The sequence below is a fragment of the Olea europaea genome, unplaced genomic scaffold (assembly GCF_002742605.1).
Source record: "Olea europaea var. sylvestris unplaced genomic scaffold, O_europaea_v1 scaffold2276, whole genome shotgun sequence".
In the NCBI taxonomy this organism is placed as follows: Eukaryota; Viridiplantae; Streptophyta; class Magnoliopsida; order Lamiales; family Oleaceae; genus Olea; species Olea europaea.
Window position 1 is genome coordinate 51,909 of NW_019240831.1, and position 20,911 is coordinate 72,819.

The following is a 20,911-nucleotide window of genomic DNA, read 5'->3' on the forward strand; positions in this document are numbered from 1 at the left end:
GTTTTTTTTGGGGGGGGGGGGGGGGGGGGGGTCCTTATTTCCACATGTGTCGTAATCCGAAATTCTGAATCATTCTTATGTGGTGGATAACAGACTTCTTTGGCTTTATTTACTTTTAATAGGTTCCACCGTTTGGTGGGCTTATATCCCTGTTGATGCAAAGAATTATAAAATCGTTTGGCTCCATTTTGTAGAAATGAAAATGGGTGAAATAATTTTTCTTTTTTTTTATTTGAAAAAATGAGTGGTTGAGAAAAAAGAAAAAGTTTTTGGTTTATGAGTAATATTATTTTATGTAAGATTGTGTGATTGAAAATATGGAGAAAAAAAATGAAATGTAATAAAATGAAAATTAATGGAAACCAAACGGGAGCTACGTTAATTGGAATGAGAAGCCCAAAAGTTATAGCATTGTATGTAATGGATACAATTTAGCGACCCCATTACCGCACATATAGATTTGTGTAAATTAAAACCACGTCCATACAAAATCAAACAATAAGCAGGTGTATAAGATTGAACATGTTAAGTTTCCAATACTGAGTTAAAAATGCATATGTAATGTTGTGACAAACAGATAATCATTGTACAAAATCTTTATCGAGAAACATAAAATTGAAATTGTGAAATTTGATCTCCCATTTGTTATTATGTTGAGAATTATAACAAATAGATTCTTATAGAATTATAGAGAATGGGTGATATGTATATTGATTATTGAAATTGAAGGTGATTATAAATAATATCAAGCTAAAATGAATATATGCTTACAGATATATAAATTTTGACATAACTAGTCCCGAATCACCCTATAGACCTGAAACATGACGTGCACTGATGATAAATGCTGACTAGATGCTAGATCTACCATCAAAGCTGACTATGAGTTACTAGTAATTATGTGCCAAAATCAATTGCTTAAGAAAAATATCATACAATGGGCCTAAACTAATTACTTCATGTTTTATTAAAATGAATCATATAACACAATATGTTGTGTGGCTATGACTCTAAATTATCGGGCTCCTCAAGCTCTCAAAAACCAATTGCTACCTATAAGGAAAATTGTGAAAAATATATAAGTTGATAGTTTAGTGAGTGGAGAATTTCAAAAATAATTATACTTTCTCATTTATATAATCTCATCGAAAATAAAGTTTACATCATTTAATAGTTCACAATGTAATAATAATAATAATAACAACAACAACAACAACAATAATAATATGTGATACCTCGTGATGTTGAGAAATATCATTTCATAGTCATGATATAATCACCAATTCAAATCTATATCATCATCTCATCACATTACATGTAATTCACAAAAAATGTATTCTCTTACAGAAATATGTAATTCGCCCATTGGTGTTAAACACTTTTGCTACGAGTCTTTGGGCCCCCCCCCGATGAATAAAAGCGGATCTCAAAGACATCTGATAATCAATTCTAAAGTGTGGCTAAGGCCACTTTGTGAATTATTTATGCACGGTCAAGACCAATGTCCCATCAAGACCCCTCTATGTAGGATAGAACACGGCTAAAGCCACTCTATGAACCAAAAAAATATAATCACGGATATTTTTTAATCGATCTCAATATCACATATGATAAAGCACAAAGTAATTATTTTGGGCACATTGAATGATATCTTCCGTAAGCAATTGATTTTGGCACATAATTATTAAAAACTCATAGTTAGCATTGGTGGTGGATCTAACATCTATCAACATCTACCATTAGCGCACGTCAAATTCACAAGCTAAAGATTGCAAATCCAGAATTGAAAAACACGACGGAGAATGTTTAGATAAAAATTAGGGATAATTGTAGCAAAAGTTCCAAACCTTTGAAATATTAGCAGACTTTTTCCAAACCTTTGATTTGTTGTACCCGTCACTTTTAATCTTTTCAAACGTTGTATTTGAAGCCCTTTTGGACGATTTTCATCCAAAATTTAGTCAGTTGACCAGAAAAATGATTTTGACTATATTTTAACAATTTTTAAAGGGTAAAATGGTAACTTTACATTAAAAGCAAAATAAAAAAAGGAAAAATAAAATTGGTCCACTTCCTTAATCCACCCCCACCCACAACCAAAATGGGGACCCTGTTGTTCGTTCACACAAGAAGGGTGCCAAACTTTGAGTCTGAAATGGGGACCCTGCTGTTCGTGCGCGACCGTGGATGTCGTCAGAGATGGGTTTTTTAGCGGATTTTTAGCCAATTTTTTATTTATTATTTATTTATTGGAAAAATGAATTGAGTGCTGATGGTGGCGGCGGTTACAATTATGGTGTGTGTGTGGTGGATGTTGGTGATTTGCTTTGGTGCCGATGGTGAGAGACGAGTAAAATGATTTTGGGTTAGGGTTTATTGTGGGATGAGGTGGGTTAAGGAAGAAGACCAATTTTATTTTTAATTTTTTTTAATTTTTGAGTTTAATACAAAGTTACCATTTTGCCCCTTTAAAAATTGTTAAAATGTGGTCAAAATGATTTTTTTGGTCAATGACGGAATTTTGGATGAAAGTCGTCCAAAAAGACGTCAGATGTAACGTTTGAAAAGGATAAGGTGATGGCTGCAATAAATCAAAGGTTGAGAAAAGTCTTTTAGTGTTTTAAAGGTTTCAGGCTTCTGCTACAATTATCCCTATAAATTATGTGATGAAAATGTTACCTGTAACTAGAGATGACAAGGATCCGCAAGATATCTCAGCCCGTAATAAAGAATGAATGTCACTAGCTAAAAGATGAATTTCTGAAACGTGAACAAAAGAATCGACGATTATCTATAACAGAAATCGATAAGAGAATAGCAACATAACAAGAAACCTCAACTCGAATTTGAATTTCCATATTTCTAGCCATTGGATTTAATGCCATACATATTGATTTTGCTGGATGATTTCAATTACAGAAACCAAAGGTAATATTGGTGTTAATATGATAATAAGTAGTATTTTTTATTAAAAAATATATGTAATAGTATTTAATGAATAACTTTATATTTGTAAGGTAGATATGAATTTTTTCTAAAAAATTATGGGCTACCAGTTTGGATTTGTGCACAAAGTCGAGTAAATATTTGGATCCAAGTTGATGTCAATTTTCAATGTTCAATGTGAAAATTACACCCAAGCAGATTTTTTAACCTTTCAATTCAAAAATCTCGTTTGAAAATTTTTTTTGTCCAAAACTCAGGTGATAATTCAAATTTTCAGTATTAATAAATAACATTATAAAACTAATTTAATCTACCTATTCACCCTATTCTACCTCATCAAATTTCACTTCAAACCCCGATTATTTCCCGTTTCTCCTCTCATTCTCTCTATCTTTTTCTTCCTCAGACATGGAACAATGCTGTCAGAATACTCCACCGAGCGGCACAGTAACGTTGCTGCTCCTCAGACTCGCACAACGACAACTACGCTGTCGTAGAGCCTTACACACAGCTCCGTGCTCTACAATCGTGACGTGACTACGTACTGCAACAACGACTCTAATTTTGGACCTGGTTGTGTAGTGATTTTGTTTGTGGTGTTTGCAGTTGGTAGTGGTGCTGTTATGATTTTATATCTAGTTTTGGGCTACGGTTAAGAATATAGGTTAGGTAGATGAGGAAATGGAGGAGGCGGAGGTGGCACTGGGTCCGATATTGTTTCTGGCAATGGCAGTGGCTCTGGATACGGGAGTGGTGGTGGAAGGGGCAATGGAGGAGGAGGTGAGAATGGTTTTGGCAATGGCTCAGGCTACGATAGTGGTTTTGGGATGGGTCTTGTTGGTGGTGGTGGGAAGAGTGTCTTGTGACCAATTATTTATAGCTTGTTTGGGAGCAATTTTTTGCCGCAAAAAATTGATTTTTTGACCGTTATTTCACAATTCAAGTCATCATATTTGACTTCTTCTCTCATATGTGGACCCCACTTTTCTCTTAACGGTCAAAAAATCAATTTTCAAAATCACTTCCAAACAGGCTCTTAGTTGATTTCTAATGTGTAACTAATAAATAATATAGCGTGTGACCTAAAAATGTGAGACTGCGACTAAATTTATAACTGTAATTCACAATTTGTAGAGTTTGGACCAACTAAATTAATAATTTGTGATTGAAAAATAACTTGTGATAAATTATTTTGATAATTTGTGATTATGAAATAAGTTGTAACTTATAAAATTTGTAATCCATGGTTGAAAAATAATACGCGACCTATTAATTTGATAATTCGTGATCGACAAATTATATATAACCTATTAATGTGATAATTTGTGATCGAAAAATAAATTGTAACATATAAACTTTGTGATTTATGAATGCAACGTCAGTAATTGTGACTAATACATAACCATTACCATAAATTCTATGATACAGTGACCTTAATATATTTAATTAATGAAATATTTTGTAATTAATTATTTAATAAATAAAATTTTAATTAAGACCTGATTTTTGAAATAATAAAACTAATTTCTTAATCTTGAAATTGTATTTTACAACCATCTTATATACGCAATGTTCCCATTTTCAATTTTGTAAAACGTTTAAAAGTGTTTCGCACGGATTAGTCGCTAACAATTAAAAAGGGATCAGAGGATTGAGTAAGGGATAAACCTCTTGAGACAAAGTCCCAAAAATGGACGTTTTTATTGGCGATGACTTTATAATCGAAAAGTAAAAACAGAATGTCTCCAAGGGGCGCAAGCACACGAGTTATTGTAAAAGAAGTGTTTAAATCTAAACTAAAAAATTGAAAGTTACATATTCTCTGTTTGAGAGTGTTTGATTCGGGGTCCTTTGCTCTATGTCTTTTCTTCCTTTTATACTCTTTGGGTGATTTCTTTGTAATCAACTGCTTGATCGCTCTATAACTGCCCACTTTCCTCGTAGTGGCCAACTTATCATGGAACTGCCTTCTCTAACTGTTGTCACTACTTTTGTTGTTCAATCGTCTTCAATTGAATTCCTTGAACCGTGGAACATGATAGAATTACCCAATAACTGCTTCATTAACTGCACTTTTGGATAACCATAACTTCTTATATTTGCTAAGATATTGGGCGACTTGAATATTTGGACGAGAGCGGAGTCACAGCTCTGGGCGACTGCATGACGATTCATTCGCTCAAATCTTGGGCGACTTGCAACTTTGGGCGATGGTATTTCCGCATTCACGGGCTTCCTTATTTGGACCTTTATTCTGCATTGCCTTACTGGGTTGTTCTTTGCGCTATTTGATTTTGAAGATCTTTCAATTGGACTTAATTCCTTGAACTATTCGACTTGGACTGAACTTTTTGTGTGTCAACAAAAAGTTTGTTTGATTTGATATTTTTAAAGATGTAAGAAAATAAGGTTAAATTTATAACATAAAATTCAAAATATCTTTTTGACATTGTCAGTGTTTTTAACGAAAACACAAAAACACGTGAAATAAGTGTTCAAATGAAAAAGGGGTAAAACTTCTCAATCCACGTCATTAATTTTTGTTTTTCTATTTCCTATCTTTGTCAACTCAATTTATTTTTTGTTTGTAATTTACTTTTATAGCGAGAAAAGTTATTATAATATTCATCAACCTTAAAATGTATATATTAGTATAAAATTGTTCTATTTTACAAGAAAGTCAAATTAATAAAATAAAATAATTTCTCAAAATCCAAACCAAACTTGTTCTCCTGATTTTTTTTTTTTTTTTGAGAAATAATTTTTTAGAATGACAAATTAAACACATATTCAACAATCTTAAAATAAACACTCAAAAAAAATAAAAAAAAATTGAAAATTATAACACAAACCAAACGAGCCGTAAGTTCATTACAGACTTTTCTCCCTTTAGCTGTAATATCACAAACAACAAAGAATGATCAAGAAAAAGTTCCTTTACCTGCCGACTGTCGAAAAATCAAATTCTAGAATTATCCCGATTAGATGAGGTAGGAAAGCCCAGCAACTCTTCTTGTATTCCACGGGAAAAACCAGAACGTCAGATCATGTAGCTTTGTCAAGTCAAAAACTCGTAAAATTTGAGGTCACTGAATTAGACCATCTACATTCCAGAATTCCGACTAACTTTTTGGACAATATTTTGAATAGTATTTTGTTGAACTTGTACTTAAAAAACGAACTCTCTGTCTTTGTTTCTATGATATCGTATGTTGTTGCACGATTTCTTAATATGTCCAAACATTTGATAGGGAAAATTATTATTAAGATTGTCTTAAAACCAGTGGATTTATCAGTCTACTGAGAACAACAACATGGCTCAGTTTCTCGGTCATTTTCCTAAGTTGTGTTTTGTTTTCATAAGGGCATTTTCAGGCGTGGTGTAAAATAGATCTAAATTATGATTTAGATCTTCAAAATGGCCGGAAACTTCTCCAGGAGAGATTCAAATGAAATGCTAATTACATTTTTCAACAAAATAGGTGAAAAAAAGATATAAATCTAAAACTCACAAGAGACAAAAAGTGGATTTAAATCTTCTTATTGAAGCAAAATCTGAATTTAAATCCACATCAAGATGCAATTGAGGATGCAAAAGTGATTTTGAAGATATCAATTTACACCCAATTTTATACCACGGTTGGAGATGCTGTAAGAGTTATCGGAGTCTGGGATTTCTTTGGCTTTTAAATTTTTTCAATCTAAACTAGTTCCCCCGTTTTTCCCAAGATACGTTTTTGTTTGCATTATACATTCGATTCGTCGGTGCAAATGTATTTACTTGTAGAATATACAAGAGTGCCCTTTGAACAAGAAGAAGAATTTCTATTGCGTTAGATGCAATAAAAATAAGATAATAATATACTTAGACAGTACAAAATACTGGGATTTGTTCGATAATGTATAATCACGTTCCCGAACAAATCATAAGTGCTTTCTATAACGAAGAAGACGAGATTTAGAAATGGTAGAAAAACATAAAAAAAAATGAAAATCGAAATGATGGAGAAGGAGATTTCAAATTCAAGAAGAAGGGACAATAACACAACGCATCATGTTCTTGAATTCGAAGAAATCCACGCGTCCATCGTGGTTGCTATCGACTGAAGAAATCATCTGCTGGACTCTGTCGATTTCTCCACCTTCCTGCAATCCTAACTTGCCTAACACCACTTGCAATTCCCGGGCCGAAATGTATCCGTCCCTGTCCTCATCGAAAACCTTAAACGCCTCGGACAAATCAGACTCATCCTGTGCTTCCTCGTCAACAACCTCGTCCAATCCGAAAAACACTTTGTTCAACGACACGTGTAGATCCTCGAAATCTTTGTACGTAAGGCCAGTGTTTCCAGGTTGAATATGTGATTGGATCATCGAATCTAGTTCGGCCATATCGGCGTTCAGGCCAAGTAGGCCGAGAGCCTGGCTGAGCTCATCAAGAGTGATCATGCCATCATTATTTTTGTCGAACATATCAAAGATTCGACGTAGACGGACCTTGTTGAGACTCGGGCTGCGGAGGCGGAAAGAGGAGGAACTAGTATTCCCCTGGCCGAGGCTACGCTTGCACTGAACTGCAGCAGCATCACCAGCTGTTTCCATGGCTTCCCTCTTTCTGATTTTCTTCAACTAATACTAATACTAATAATATGAATGTGTTTGTTTATTTTAAGGTTGCACCGTCCTAAGATTGAATAGAGTACAAAAGATGAAATGGGAGAGAGAATTTGAGGTCCTTTATAATGTGGAAAGCTACGCGTATTTAACGCCAATTTGTTGACTACTCGCTGCTGATTAATGGCCTTCATTTTCCTCTTTGAACAGGCAAGCTGCAATAATTGAAGGAAAAAGCCCAAATTGGCCGTCTGTCTGTCTTTTAAAATTTCTTTAATTAATATATGACTAAAACAAATTGATTTGAATTCTCTTAATAATATCTACATCACCAGTTTCATATTATAAGATGATCCAGCGATTGAACCGATGAAAGGTTAATTAATAAGATTATTAAAAGACTATAATAAGTTAATATAATACACAAACCGTTGACTTTGTAAATAGCGCGTCAATTAGTCAATAAACATAGACTACATATGTAAATATATACGTACAGTTTCCAATTTTTCATTTTTGAGCTAAAAGTACGAGGCATATTTGGTATCAAAAATAAAGAAAATGTGCATAAAGACTTAGATTTGTCTCAGAAATTATGATCACCCCTACTTTAATTACATCTTTACGAATTTATTGAAGAAATATTAAGTACTTGTACACACACACGAAAAGGGCTTTATGTGCATAATTTATAATCCAAAGATTTATGAATTTATTCCACCTTTTGAACTTTCCTTTGGTGTCACATAATGGTACCCCTCAACCCACTGACACCTCCACCACGCAAGCATTTATAATGTATGATTGAGACATTTTCCAACCCACTAATTGAACAAGTATGATTCTTGACCAACTTAAATAATTAACCTCCCGTTTGGCCCCATTTTTTTAAATGAAAATGAGTAGAATGATTTTTTTTAAAAATGAGTGGCTGAAAAACAAAGAAAAGTTTTTGATTACGTACAATTTTATTTTATGAAAAATTGTGTAGTTGAAAATAGGAGAGTAAAAAATAGAATATAATTGAATAGAAATTAATGGGAGACAAACGGGGGCTAAGGCTCTGTTTGATATGCCATTCTTTTCCATGAAAAATGGAAATTAAATTTCATTCCATGTTTGATGTTAGAATTTTTTCATGGAAATGATTTTCTCCAAACCCTTGCCACATTATCTTTTTCTAGCTTTTTGAGGAAAAGCAATTCCCACCAAATTTACAGGTTTTTCCATTTTTTGGCAATTGAAACAAATTCTAGGAGCAATTGTAAAAAAAGATATCCCTTAAATTGACAATTTTTCATATAAAACAAAATCAAACAAATACCAAAAGATAGATGATTTTTGATTTTTTTTCCTGAAAAAACAAGTTTCAGGAATAATTGTAAAAGAGGATATCCATTAAATTGACAATTTTCATGAAAAACAAAATCAAACGAATACCAAAAAATACTTTTATTTCAACATTTATCAGGTGAAAAATTATATCAATCAAACACTATTAATTGACAATTCTCAGTCAAACAATTTTTATGCAATTAAATTCCCTCAAATTTGTTTTCTTTCTAAGCAAATTTCATTTTTACAATCAAACAGACCCTAAATTCTATTGGTGAATATAATTGTTTCGCGCGGGTTAGTCGCTAACAATTAAAAAGAGATCAGACGATTGTGTAAGGGACAAACCTCTTGAGACAAAGTCCCAAAAATGGGTGTTTTTATTAGCGATGACTTTACAATTGGAAAAATAAAACAGAATGCCTCCAAGGGGCGCAAGCACACGAGTTACTGAAAAGAAGTGTTTAAATCTAAACTAAGAAATTGAAAGTTACATATTTTCTGTTTGAGAGTGTTTGATTCGGGGTGCTTTGCTCTATGTCTTTTCTTCCTTTTATACTCCCTAGATGATCTCTTCGTGATCAACCACTTAAAAATTGCTTGATCGTTCTATAACTGCCCACTTTTTTCGTAGTGGTCAACTTGTCATGGAACTGCCTTCTCTAACTGCTGTCATTACTTTCTGTCGTTTAACATTTTCAATTGAATTTCTTGAATCGTGGAACGTGATAGGGCTACTCAATAACTGCTTCATTAACTGCACTTTTGGGTAACCATAACATCTTATATTTGCTAAGATCCTGGGCGACTCGAAGGTTTGGGCGAGAACAGGGTCACAGCTCTGGGCGACTGCATGACAATCCATTCGCTCAAATCTTGGCGACTTGCAAGTTTGGACGATGGTATTACCGCGCTCATGGGCTTCCATATTTGGGCCTTTATCCTGAATTGCCTAATTGGGCCGTTCTTTGGGCTATCTGATTTGGGGATCCTCCAATTGGGCTTCATTCCTTGGGCTATTCGATTTGGGCTGAACTTTTTGTGTCTCAACAATTACCCCCAATATGGCAGAATTAATACCAATTATTAATTTTTGCCATATTCACTTTGTGTTTCCCAGCAACATTTGAAATTCCCAAGAATTTCAATTATTGCTTTCTTCCATAGCCTGAAAAGGTGCGACGTTTGCAAATCCTTATAACCCCTAAATACACGTCATTTCATTGCACGACTAAATCACGCCTCATTGTTTCGCGCTTCTCTCTCGCAATATTAATGTTCATCTTCTTGCTTCTCTGCTATGTTTCTTAAGCAAACTTCGACAAACTCTATTTCGTTCCTAATGGCTGCTTCACAATCTCAATCTGATGACTCCTTCAGTTTCGAAGACTTCCAGAAACTCCTCACTCCGCCAAATATAACTCCGAACTTCCTTGCACTAGCTAATGTCGAACTCAATGAGTTCTATCTAGGTCCTTCATTCAACAACGCCGAGGCCATCGAACAAGCGGCGGTTGGTCAGCTGTTCCCTTGTACTCAAGGCCCTCCGTTTCTAAACTCTTTGTCGCTGAGGCCGCTTCGCGAAAGAGGTATTCGCACTTGGCTTAAATCTGATGTCGTTTTCCGTATATAGCATGCTCGCCTTATGGACCATGGTCCTACTAAGACAATTTTTGATAGTGCTAGGATTTCTAATTTGTTAGAAATCTCTCTTCAACCCCCTATTTTTGACCCAGCACTTTTTCCAATCGCTTTAAGTTTTTGGTCTTCTGAGTATAATACTTTTGTTTTCCCTCTTGGTCCCATGTCCATTACCTTAAGGGATGTTGGGGCCCTAGTAAATCTGCCACCTTTGGGCGATACCATTTTCCCTGGTATTTTGATTTTTGGTGTCACCCCAAAATTTGATAGAAAGCTCACCGAGTCTTATTCAAGCCTGCAAACCTGTCATAACCACTCGAGCGCTGAGCCTTCCCATACTGAGCGTGTGGCTTTTCTTTAGATTTAGCTTTGTAAATACATTTTGTGTGTGCCAAGAGTGAAGCCCTCAATGAGCTATTTACCCATAGCGCACGAATTGGCGCATGGTAGGCCTCTGAATTTGTGTTCTTTCTTTTTAGCTGCCCTCTATAGAGGCATGGCTTCTCTTCAATCCCAATTGAAGAATGGTGCATCTCCCACTGGCAGTGGGCCTCTTTGGTTCACTCAAATGTGGTTGAGAGCCTATTTTCCATCGCTTGGTGCTCTATCCTTTTCCAGCCTTTCTGCTAGTTGCTATGGGCTAGCCATTGATCCCCTGACTTCTGTAAATATGTCCAGAAGGGACATTTTTTCATTCTTTTATACTTTGAATTCAATCCCTTCCTTCTTTCCTTTTCCTCCCTTTTTGACTCCAGATTATGTGCAACCTCCATCCACTCTGGATAGTGTGAACACCTCTTTGCTCGTTTGGATTCAGTTTTTGATTGAGAGGGAGTTGTTTCATAATATTTTGACTGGGACCAATGCCAAAGCTGGGGTTGAAATATATGCTCCCCAATTTTTTGCTCGCCAACTTGGTTTTGGCCAAACTTGGCCCGTTCCCCCTTGCTATTCAAGAAATTTGATAGATCGCTTCCACACCATTAATAAGGCAGAGGCAGAAGCTATAGATACTCGCAATCTTCTTTTGACGAGTAATTTTTCATTAGCCCCTTTCAATCCTTGCCATGCCATCCATCCCCTTTTTGAACAACTCTGGCCATTAGTATAGCGCAGATTGTTTGCAACTAATGCCCAATCGCGCTTTCCATTCACTGGATCAACCGGACATTTCTTCCACTTCCCCTGTTTTGGTCACCCCTCTGTCCATTAGGAGTCCTTCCTCTTCTACTCATGCTAAACAGTCTGTTCGTCCATCTACTTCCCTTCCTGCCAAGCCTGCTGCATCTAAAAATATCCCAAGCTGCAAACAGCCAGCCTCAGCATCTCTCATTTTGGAGGATGATGCTGATGATAATGATGACATCCCTCTCATTGTCAGGAGGAACGTAATTAAATTGGTTTACTCACAAGCATACATTTCCATATTTGAAACTTTTCTATGTGCTGATGGTTTATTTTGATTTCTCAGAAAAGTTCAGCCTCTCCTTTGAAAGCTTTGGTGTTGGCAGCTCCTGCTCCATCATCATCTGCTGAGGCTGCTTTGTCCAAACCAACTGATGAAGGGACTACCTTAAAGAGAAATCTTCAGTCCCAGAATCTTCATCACAACCAATGGATGAGCCACCTTCTTCCCAGGGCGTTGACCCCCCAAACGTAGAAGTAGAACGTAATTCATTTTTTACCGCTTTACCTTTGCTTGTGCTATTGGTTTTTGATTTGTTGCTTTTTGAGTTCTACAGATGCTCCCATGAGTCTGCCCGTTGCGGTAAGGTCTTCTCACTTAGATAAGGGAAAGTCCTCACGAATGGTGGAGCCACAGGTGGCAGATTTGGCTGGGGATATGCCATCTTCCAAGATTGCTGATGAGGTAATCTTTGCTTCACCTTTACCTCCACTTTGTTTAGTGTAGTGAAAACCTTCAATGTTGGCAACTTTCTGTGCAGGATGCTGATAAAATTGTGCGTTCCATCCAAGACTGGTTCACTTCCTGGGGGCAAGTCAAGACATCTCGCCCTGCTTCAGCCAGTCGTCATTCTGCTTCTTCAGAGAAAGATATGAAGTTCCTCAAGCAGTCGATATTTGAGTATGTGTCCTTCATGGATATGGACATCGGTAAGGCTAGTGCTGCCAAGCATAAGGATAAGCTTGAGTATTTGAATGCGAAATTGGAGCAAGTACTGACACTTCCGTTGCTCAATCTTTCTACTGATTTTAAAGCGACGTTGAAAGTTGTACAATCCGAGGTCCTCTCCTTGCTGGCCAAAAATGTTGAACTGAAGGCCAAAAGTACTCAATATCTTCGCGCTGTATCTGAAAGAGAATCTTTGCTTCTGGAGATCAACAAAGTTAAGGACGAATTGAAAGAAATCTCTTCTGAAGTCATGATTGAAGACTCTTTGATGACCAGTTTGGCTGCACAGATGAAGGAGCTTCAGGCAAAGATGGATGACTGCAAGGCGAGAATGGTTGCCAAAAAAACGCAATGCGTCCCAAGGAATTGAGCGAACCAAGTCTTTGGTCGAGCAGTACAAGAAGCTGAAAGTTGATGATGATGTTGTGGCTGAATTGAATATCACTTCTTCTCGGCAGAGCGAGGACTGGGGGAGACTTAGGGAAAGAATTCGTTTGGTATGGGGCGAATTGTAATTAAGACATATAATGCCTTAACTTTTTCTCTTTGTAATTTCGTATTGAAACAGCAGCCATGATTGTTAATGAATAACTATTTTAGTTTCTTGTGTATTTATTGACGTTTGTTTTTTAATCGTCAATCGCTCAGGCATTTAACTGCTTCATGCTAAAATTTTTGCACATTTTCTCTTGATATTACTGCCCTTTTTTTTCAAGACTTTGGGCCACTTAATCCCATTTACTAGGTACGAATGTGGCTGTTCATATTCTGTCTTTTCACCTTCACCCCCTATAAATGCACGTCATATTCTATCTTTTCACCTTCACCTCCCTATAAATACACGTATACTTCACACTTTCCATCTTCATTTCCATTTTCTTATTCAAAAAACCAATTTGCTGCCATTGTTTGGCATTTTGACAATCAATCCAAAACTTTCGTTTTCCATGGAAATGGATCTTCTGATCCGCCATTTTACCAACTTTCTTGATGTCACCTTTGGTATAGGAGATATAGGAAATATTCTTTGGCCAGCAAAGTTCTTCCCATCGTCTCCATGTTCCTTACAAGGAGTTCGATGATGGAAGATAATTTTTGAGGGCGCCTGCAAGCCACCTTGCTTGCTGAGAGTGCTTCTCAGCCTCCTTGCCCGTCATTGTAGCGATGTATTTAGGAAGGCGATGTGAGGGCGCTTCATCTTCCTTTCTGCTTGCTGAGAGTGCTTCTCAACCTCTCTGCTTGCCTTTGCAGTAGTGCGATCAGGATGACGATCAAGGTCAGTACACCCTCTTACTCGGCGATCGATCGGGAGATTAGTTTGCTCTTAATTGTAGTTTATAGAGCATTTAGCATCTTGTATTTTGCAGCTTTGTAATGAACGTTTGATAATAAAGGAATTTATTTGAACGTATTTCGCTCTGACCCTTTTAACTCAACTATCGTTCAATGTGATTTGATTATACTTTTATTTGTTCACTTTCCCATAAAGAAGGAACATATTTTTTTAAATATTTGCCATTAATGAATCTCATGTGCTTGGTGCCGTCTAAATCTTCCAAATGATAGGCTCCATTAAGCAACACATTATTTACTTTATATGGTCCTTCCCAATTGGGCGACCATTTGTCATACTTTGGATCTTTGCTATCCAAAGAGAGTACTGTTTTCCAAACCAGTTCGTCCAGACTGAACGACTTGGCTATAACTTTTTTATTATAAAATTTAGCCATTCTTCGTTTTTGGACTTGCAATCTATCTAGGACGTCTAACTTTAATTCGTCCAACTCCAATAAGTTTTGAACTAGTGATTCGGTATATTCATCATCACTTAACTTATGTTGCAAACACACTCTGATCAATTGCACGTTGATTTTCATAGGCAAAACGGCCTCATGTCCGTAAGTAAGTTGGAAATGAGTAATTTTGGTACTTGACCAAGGCGACGTCCTATAAGCCCATAAGGCCTTGTTTAGACATTCGTGCCAATTTCTGGCATTTTCATCTATCATTTTCCTTATGATATTTTTTAGAATCTTATTAGAGGAATTCTGCTTGTCCGTTGGATTGAGCGTAATATGGTGTGGAGTTCACTAATTTAACCCCAAACTCGCTCAAGAATTTATTCACTTGATCCCCATTCAAAGATGTTTCGTGATCTACCATCAAAGTTTGTGGAATTCAAATCTATAAATGATGTGATCACGGATAAATTCTATGATCTCCTTTAAAGGTACCGCATCTACCCACTTAGTGAAATAATCGATTGCAACTATAACAAAAGTATGTTGTTTGGACGATGGGAGATAAATCTTCCCTATCAGGTCTATCACCCAACCCTTAAATGGCCAATGTTTGATAATAGGTGACATCTCTCGTGGTGACGCTCTTTGTATCGGACCATACTTTGGCATGCTAGACAACCCTTTGCATACTGAACGCATGATTCTCCCATCTTTGGCCAAAAATATCCACTCCTAATAATTAATCATCTAATCCTTTGGCGAGCTTGATGAGCTCCACATATTCCTTCGTGCACTTCAGCCATGATCGTCCTGGTTTCTTGCAAACTTACACATTTTAGCAGTATACCATCAGAGCGTTTCTTAAACAACTCTTCATCTATCAGTGCATAGTTTAACAAGCGCAACTTCATTTTTCTACTATCTCTTTTATTAGGTTCTTTAAAGAACTCCTTAATCTCTGCTCTCCAATCCATTGTATCTTCATCTTGTATGCAATGAAATTCAATCCTTCTCACCATTCTTTGGATCACGGGCAATATTGTTCCATACTTACAAATAGACTTCCAATTTAAAACCTTTGAGTACCCTGAGGCCATCTGGGCCAACTCATTTGCCACGTCATTATATATCCTATTAACGCATTGAAGTTCTACTTGGTCGAATTCTTCTAATAACTCTTGGGCGATTTCATATTGACTCATGATGGAATCACTTTGGAATTTAAAATCACCAATCAATTGGTGAATTACCAATTGAGAATCGCCTCTAATGATTACATTTTTTACCCCCATATCTATCATTAGTTCTAGGCCCACGATTAAGGCTTCATATTCGGCCTGATTGTTGGTGCACATCCTATCCAAAGTGAATGCGAACTTGTAGCAAATCCCTAAAGGATTTATCAATGCTACTTCTACTCCTACACCTTTAGAGGTTTTTGACCCATCGAAATACAAAACCCAAGGTTTTAGTTCGAACGAATTTATTTCTAATTCAATTTCTTCAGGCATGTCAAGGCATGGATGATCGGCTAGAAAATTAACCAAAGCCTGATTTTTGACTGCCTTTTGGGATATGTATTGTATTTCGAATTCTGTTAAAGCTAACGTCCAAAGGTCTACCTTTTGGTGTAAAATAGGGCGAGAGAACATATACTTAATCAAATTTACTCTAAAAATCAAATAAACGGTTACGGGCCGTAAATAAGCCCTTAATTTTGTACATGTGAAATACAATGCAAGACATAATTTTTCGATAGCAGAGTAATTACATTCACATTTTGTTAACCGTCTACTCAAGTAATAAATCGCCCTCACTTCACCAAATTGGTCTTCTTGCCTGACCATTCCAGTTATTGATTCTTTTTCAACCGATACATACACTTTCATTGGCCGTCCTTGGATTGGTGACACCAACACTAGTGGACTTGATAAATATGTCTTTAGACTTTCAAAAGCCTTTTGATGTTCTTCTTTCCAGACGATTTCGTCCTGATTTTTCAACTTTAAAAGTGGCGAAAAGATTTTAGTTCGCCCTGCACAGTTAGAAATAAAGCGTCTTAAAAAGTTTACTTGGCCTAAAAACCTTTGCAATTCTTTTTTGTTACTAGGTGGTTTGGCCTCTAAAATGACATTCGCTTTATTTTTATCAAGTTCAATCTCTCTTTTGTGTACCAAGAAACCAAGAAAGTTCCCTACATTAACATCAAATACACATTTCAAGGAATTCAACTTTAGCTTATACTGCTTCATTCGCTCAAATGAACATCTTAACTGTTCAAAATGGTCCTCTTCTTTAATGGATTTGACCACTATATCATCTACATACACTTCAACAAACTTGCCTATCATATCATGAAAAATTAAATTCATTGCCCTTTGATAAGTTGCTCCTACATTTTTCAGGCCGAAAGGCATGACTACCCATTCAAAACATTCTAGAGACTCAAGGCATCTAAAGGCAGTTTTGTGTATGTCTTCCGCAGCTATATAAATTTGATTGTATCCTGAATACCCATCCATGAAGGAATACATGATGTGTCCGGCAGTTGAGTCTACTAAAGAATCTACCGTGGGTATTGGATATTCATCTTTGGGTGTGGCTATGTTTAAATTCCTAAAGTCTATGCACACCCTTAGTTTACCATTCTTTTTTAATACTGGCACGATATTGGACAACCATTCAACATACCTGGCTGTTCTAATAAAGCCTGCTTTTAATAATCGCTCTATCTCTTTCTTAATCTCAGTGAGTACATTAGGAGCAAAACGTCTGGGAGGTTCCCTATGAGGTTTAAAATTAGGCTTAGTTGGTAATCTATGTTCCACCAAGTCTCTATCTAAACCAGGCATTTGTTCATATTCCCAAGCAAAACAATCTTTATACTCCTTTAATAAAGCGATTAATTTATCACTGACCTCTTGATCGAGCATCTGGCTAATGAATGTTGGACGATCTTCTCCTTTATTGCCAATATTCACTTTAATCAGAGGGTCTTGTGCTTGAGCGTATCCAGGCTTGATGATCCGCATTACTTCATCGTCCAGTTCCCTTGTAGGCACTTCTTCTTTTAAGTAATCGACCTTGGTGACTTCTCGGCCAATACTTTGTTCCAATTCGAATACTGCTAATTTGTCTTTCAACGCTTTCAGGGCTGCCTCTTCTTTCGTCTTGTCCTTGCATTCTTTATTGAAAGCCATTAATTTGGCTTTGAATGCCTGAATATCGGCCATTTGCTTTTGTTGCTTAGAACTCATTCAAGACTCCTTGATTATTCTTTTGCCAATTATTGGCTCTTCTAGGGCCATTATATTTGGCCTCATCTGACTGAATATTTCAGTGAATGCGTCCACTAAAAATGGCTCTTCACTCTGCGCGACAATCTGAGTTTCTTCCCCATCTTGGACTACCCTGACAGGTCCATAGTTTCCTTCGTACATGAACCTTTCCATTGAGTTTGATTTTACGACAAAAGGCCTATGATCGCTTGCACCACCTCTGCTTCACCCTTGTTATTTCAAAAAATCAGGCATTGATGGAGTGATGAGGGATACGGCGACTTCCGTGTATCCAATCTCTTCCTAGTAACACATTGTAACTAGTAGGACCATCTATTACAAAGAAGACTGTGGTCCTAGTAGTTGTCCCTATAGTTATGTCCAATGGCATAACTCCCTTAGCTGCAGTTGATCCTCCTTTGAAACTTGTAAGGATGACTTTTGTTGGAATCATATCCCCTTCTGTCTTTGCAAATTTTCTCATCATCCTAGATGGAATGGTGTTTATAGCTGCTCCATTATCGACAAGCACTTTTGCCACAGGTATGCCGTTAACTAGAGCTTTAACGTACAATGGCCTCAAATGTTTAGTTAATTTCATGGCTGGCCATTTAAAAATAACCTTTTCGGCAGCCTCTATTTTTACTTCCTGCTTGTCCTCTGTCGAGTTATCCTTTTGTGATAAGTCAACGTGCATCATATCACACTGAGTCTCTGTCTCCTGAATTTCCTTTTTACTGTTTTCTAATGCTTCATCTTCAGTTACCCACCCTGTGGGAAGAGGCATTATTCTTGGAGGTGATCCATACTTTTCAGAGCGAGGCACTCTCTTCTTCCTTTTGGGCGTCCCGTACAGCACGTAAAAATCGAAAGAACGCCCAAATGGTTCTCCCAATAAGTCTACTTCACGAACTCCCTCTCAATATAGTTGCTTCAACATAATATTGTACGATACTCCTCTTCTTCTTCTTTCTGCTTTCAGATCGATTTCATCTTCAATGTCTGTCATACCATCATCTTCCTCACCATTGTAGGCCTCTCTAGAAGTCTGGACTTCTTCATATTCCAGCACGCATGCTTCTCTTTCGTTATCCTCTCTTTCTTCTTCTTCTTTCTCTTTATTCTTGAACTCATTGGCTAGTAAATAGTTATTAGCCACGACAGGAAGTAACGTACCGAACTGAATAGTAAGGGGCTGATCTGGATCTTCTTCATCCCTTCTGTCTCGCTCAAACTTCGATCTCCCAGAAGAAGTTTCTGACAACTCTTTCATTGATTCATCTGTACTAGTCTCTTCACTGTCTTTGAGAACATTTTGATTGGCTACCTCGAGTAGTTTAGGCGCCTTAGGACGTGGCACTCCCTGTTGTTGCCTCATCATTCGTCCATAATTTCATTGGAAACGCCTTTGTTGGGTTCTAGTCATCTCATTGAAGGGTATCGCCTTTCCTACATTATACTGGAACGAATGCCATACATTTGGTTGGCGAGGTTGCGGCCTGAATGTTCTCCCATTATTTACTGGCCTGAACTGCCTCTCAAAAGGTAGTCCCTTATAGAACGATGTACCTCGCCCTCTACCAGGCTAAGCATTTGGGAAGAAAGTAGGGCGATGGAGATGCTGCCATATTCCCGATTTCTCCGTATTCCCACTCACTTCTCTTTTACATCTTGCACACAAGACGTCTTCATCCTTTTTTGGCTCCTTCCTTTTAATACGCTCAAAGACACTGGGATGTGGTCCAGGGTCTTCTTCTCCATCATCTATAACCAACTTGAATTTTGACAACTTGTTTTTGAAACCAGACGTCACCATATTCACTCCAAGTGGTTGTGGAAAAGGATTTTCATCCACTACCATCTTCTTCTTATCATCGAACGTAATTCGTCCTGATTCAATGGCATCCTGTAACACATGGTGAAAAATCAAGCAATTGTTAGTCAAATGTGACCATGCATTATGCCACTTACAATATTTTTTACCCTTAATTTGTTCAGGGGTTGGCAATTTATGCTTATCGCTCAACTTTGTCTGCTTATCCTTATATAATTTATCAAATATAAGGTCAGCTTTGGTTATATCGAACGAGAACGTTCTAGCTTTTATGTTTTCATCTTTCATAGGCTCATCTTTGCCCGATGGTCTAGGTTTAGCCATTATAGGACAAGTATATGTGTCTCCTTTGACTAATTCGGCCAAACACATTTCGGTCTGATTGTATGACTCGTTATTGATGGTATGAATATCAAAATTTGGGTCTCTATAATAAGTCCTCTTGCTAGAACTTTTTATCTGCTCTTTTTCTCTTATCAATCGTTCATACCTAATCACGTTCGCGCTCAATTGGAAAAGGTCAGGAAATTCCTTTTCTTGGAATTTCTTTTTCAAATCAAAGCTCAAACAACCTTGAGCGATTTTGACAAACTCTTTTTCGGGCAGAGGTACAAAACATTTACTTCTTGCTGTCTTGAACTTTTGGAGGAAACCTTCTGCCCATTTGTTTGGCATTTGACGTAGATTCTCCAAATCGGCCAAAGTAACTTCAGTCTCAGTCTTATAAAACTGAGCGTGGAATAATTGTTCCAATTGTTGTCATGTTTGAACAGAGTTCGCTGGCAAATTAATGAACCAGGAGAAAGCTACTCCTGTTAATGAACTAGGGAAAAGCCTCATTTTATGATAATTCGTTATGTCACCACTTTGCAGTGTGAATCGCCCTATGTGTTCTAGAGTAGACACCTCCCCTAAACTTGTAAACAGTGAGAATTCTGGCACTTTATACCCTCTAGGCCATGGATATGCTTGGTCTACCCAATCAGGATATGGTTTTATGTAAGTCGGCCTAATGATAGGACGTACCCCAAAAGCCATTTGGTCCTGTACGATTTCCATAATCTGATTCCTCAACATGACGTTGGGGTTATATGGAATCCCTACAGGTTGGTTGACCGGTTGATTTGCTTGAGGCCTGATGTTTGGTCCTTGATTGGGAACAAAGTTACCATGATTTGGGTCATTGTTACCATTAGCCTGAACATTTATTCCCTCATTAACACGTGGGGTATTCTGCCCATTATTTAGGACATTATCTCTCACATTTGGATTATCCTTCAAGTTAGACATACCAATGCCACTATTCTGATTTGGTATTGCGCCACCCCCCTGGTTTGAAGTAGAGGGATCAAAAGGTAGTTCTACCCCTTGATTCAAACTTAGGACT

At 37.0% G+C, this 20,911-nt stretch overlaps 1 protein-coding gene across 1 annotated transcript; it reads right to left on the reverse strand.

Moving 5' to 3' along the window:
• Positions 1 to 6,766: 6,766 nt before the first annotated feature.
• Positions 6,767 to 7,672, reverse strand: LOC111381296 (calcium-binding protein CAST-like). The gene has a single exon (XM_023005068.1). The coding sequence runs from the start codon at positions 7,546 to 7,548 to the stop codon at positions 6,970 to 6,972; it is 579 nt and encodes a 192-aa protein (XP_022860836.1). The 5' UTR covers positions 7,549 to 7,672; the 3' UTR covers positions 6,767 to 6,969.
• Positions 7,673 to 20,911: the final 13,239 nt, after the last annotated feature.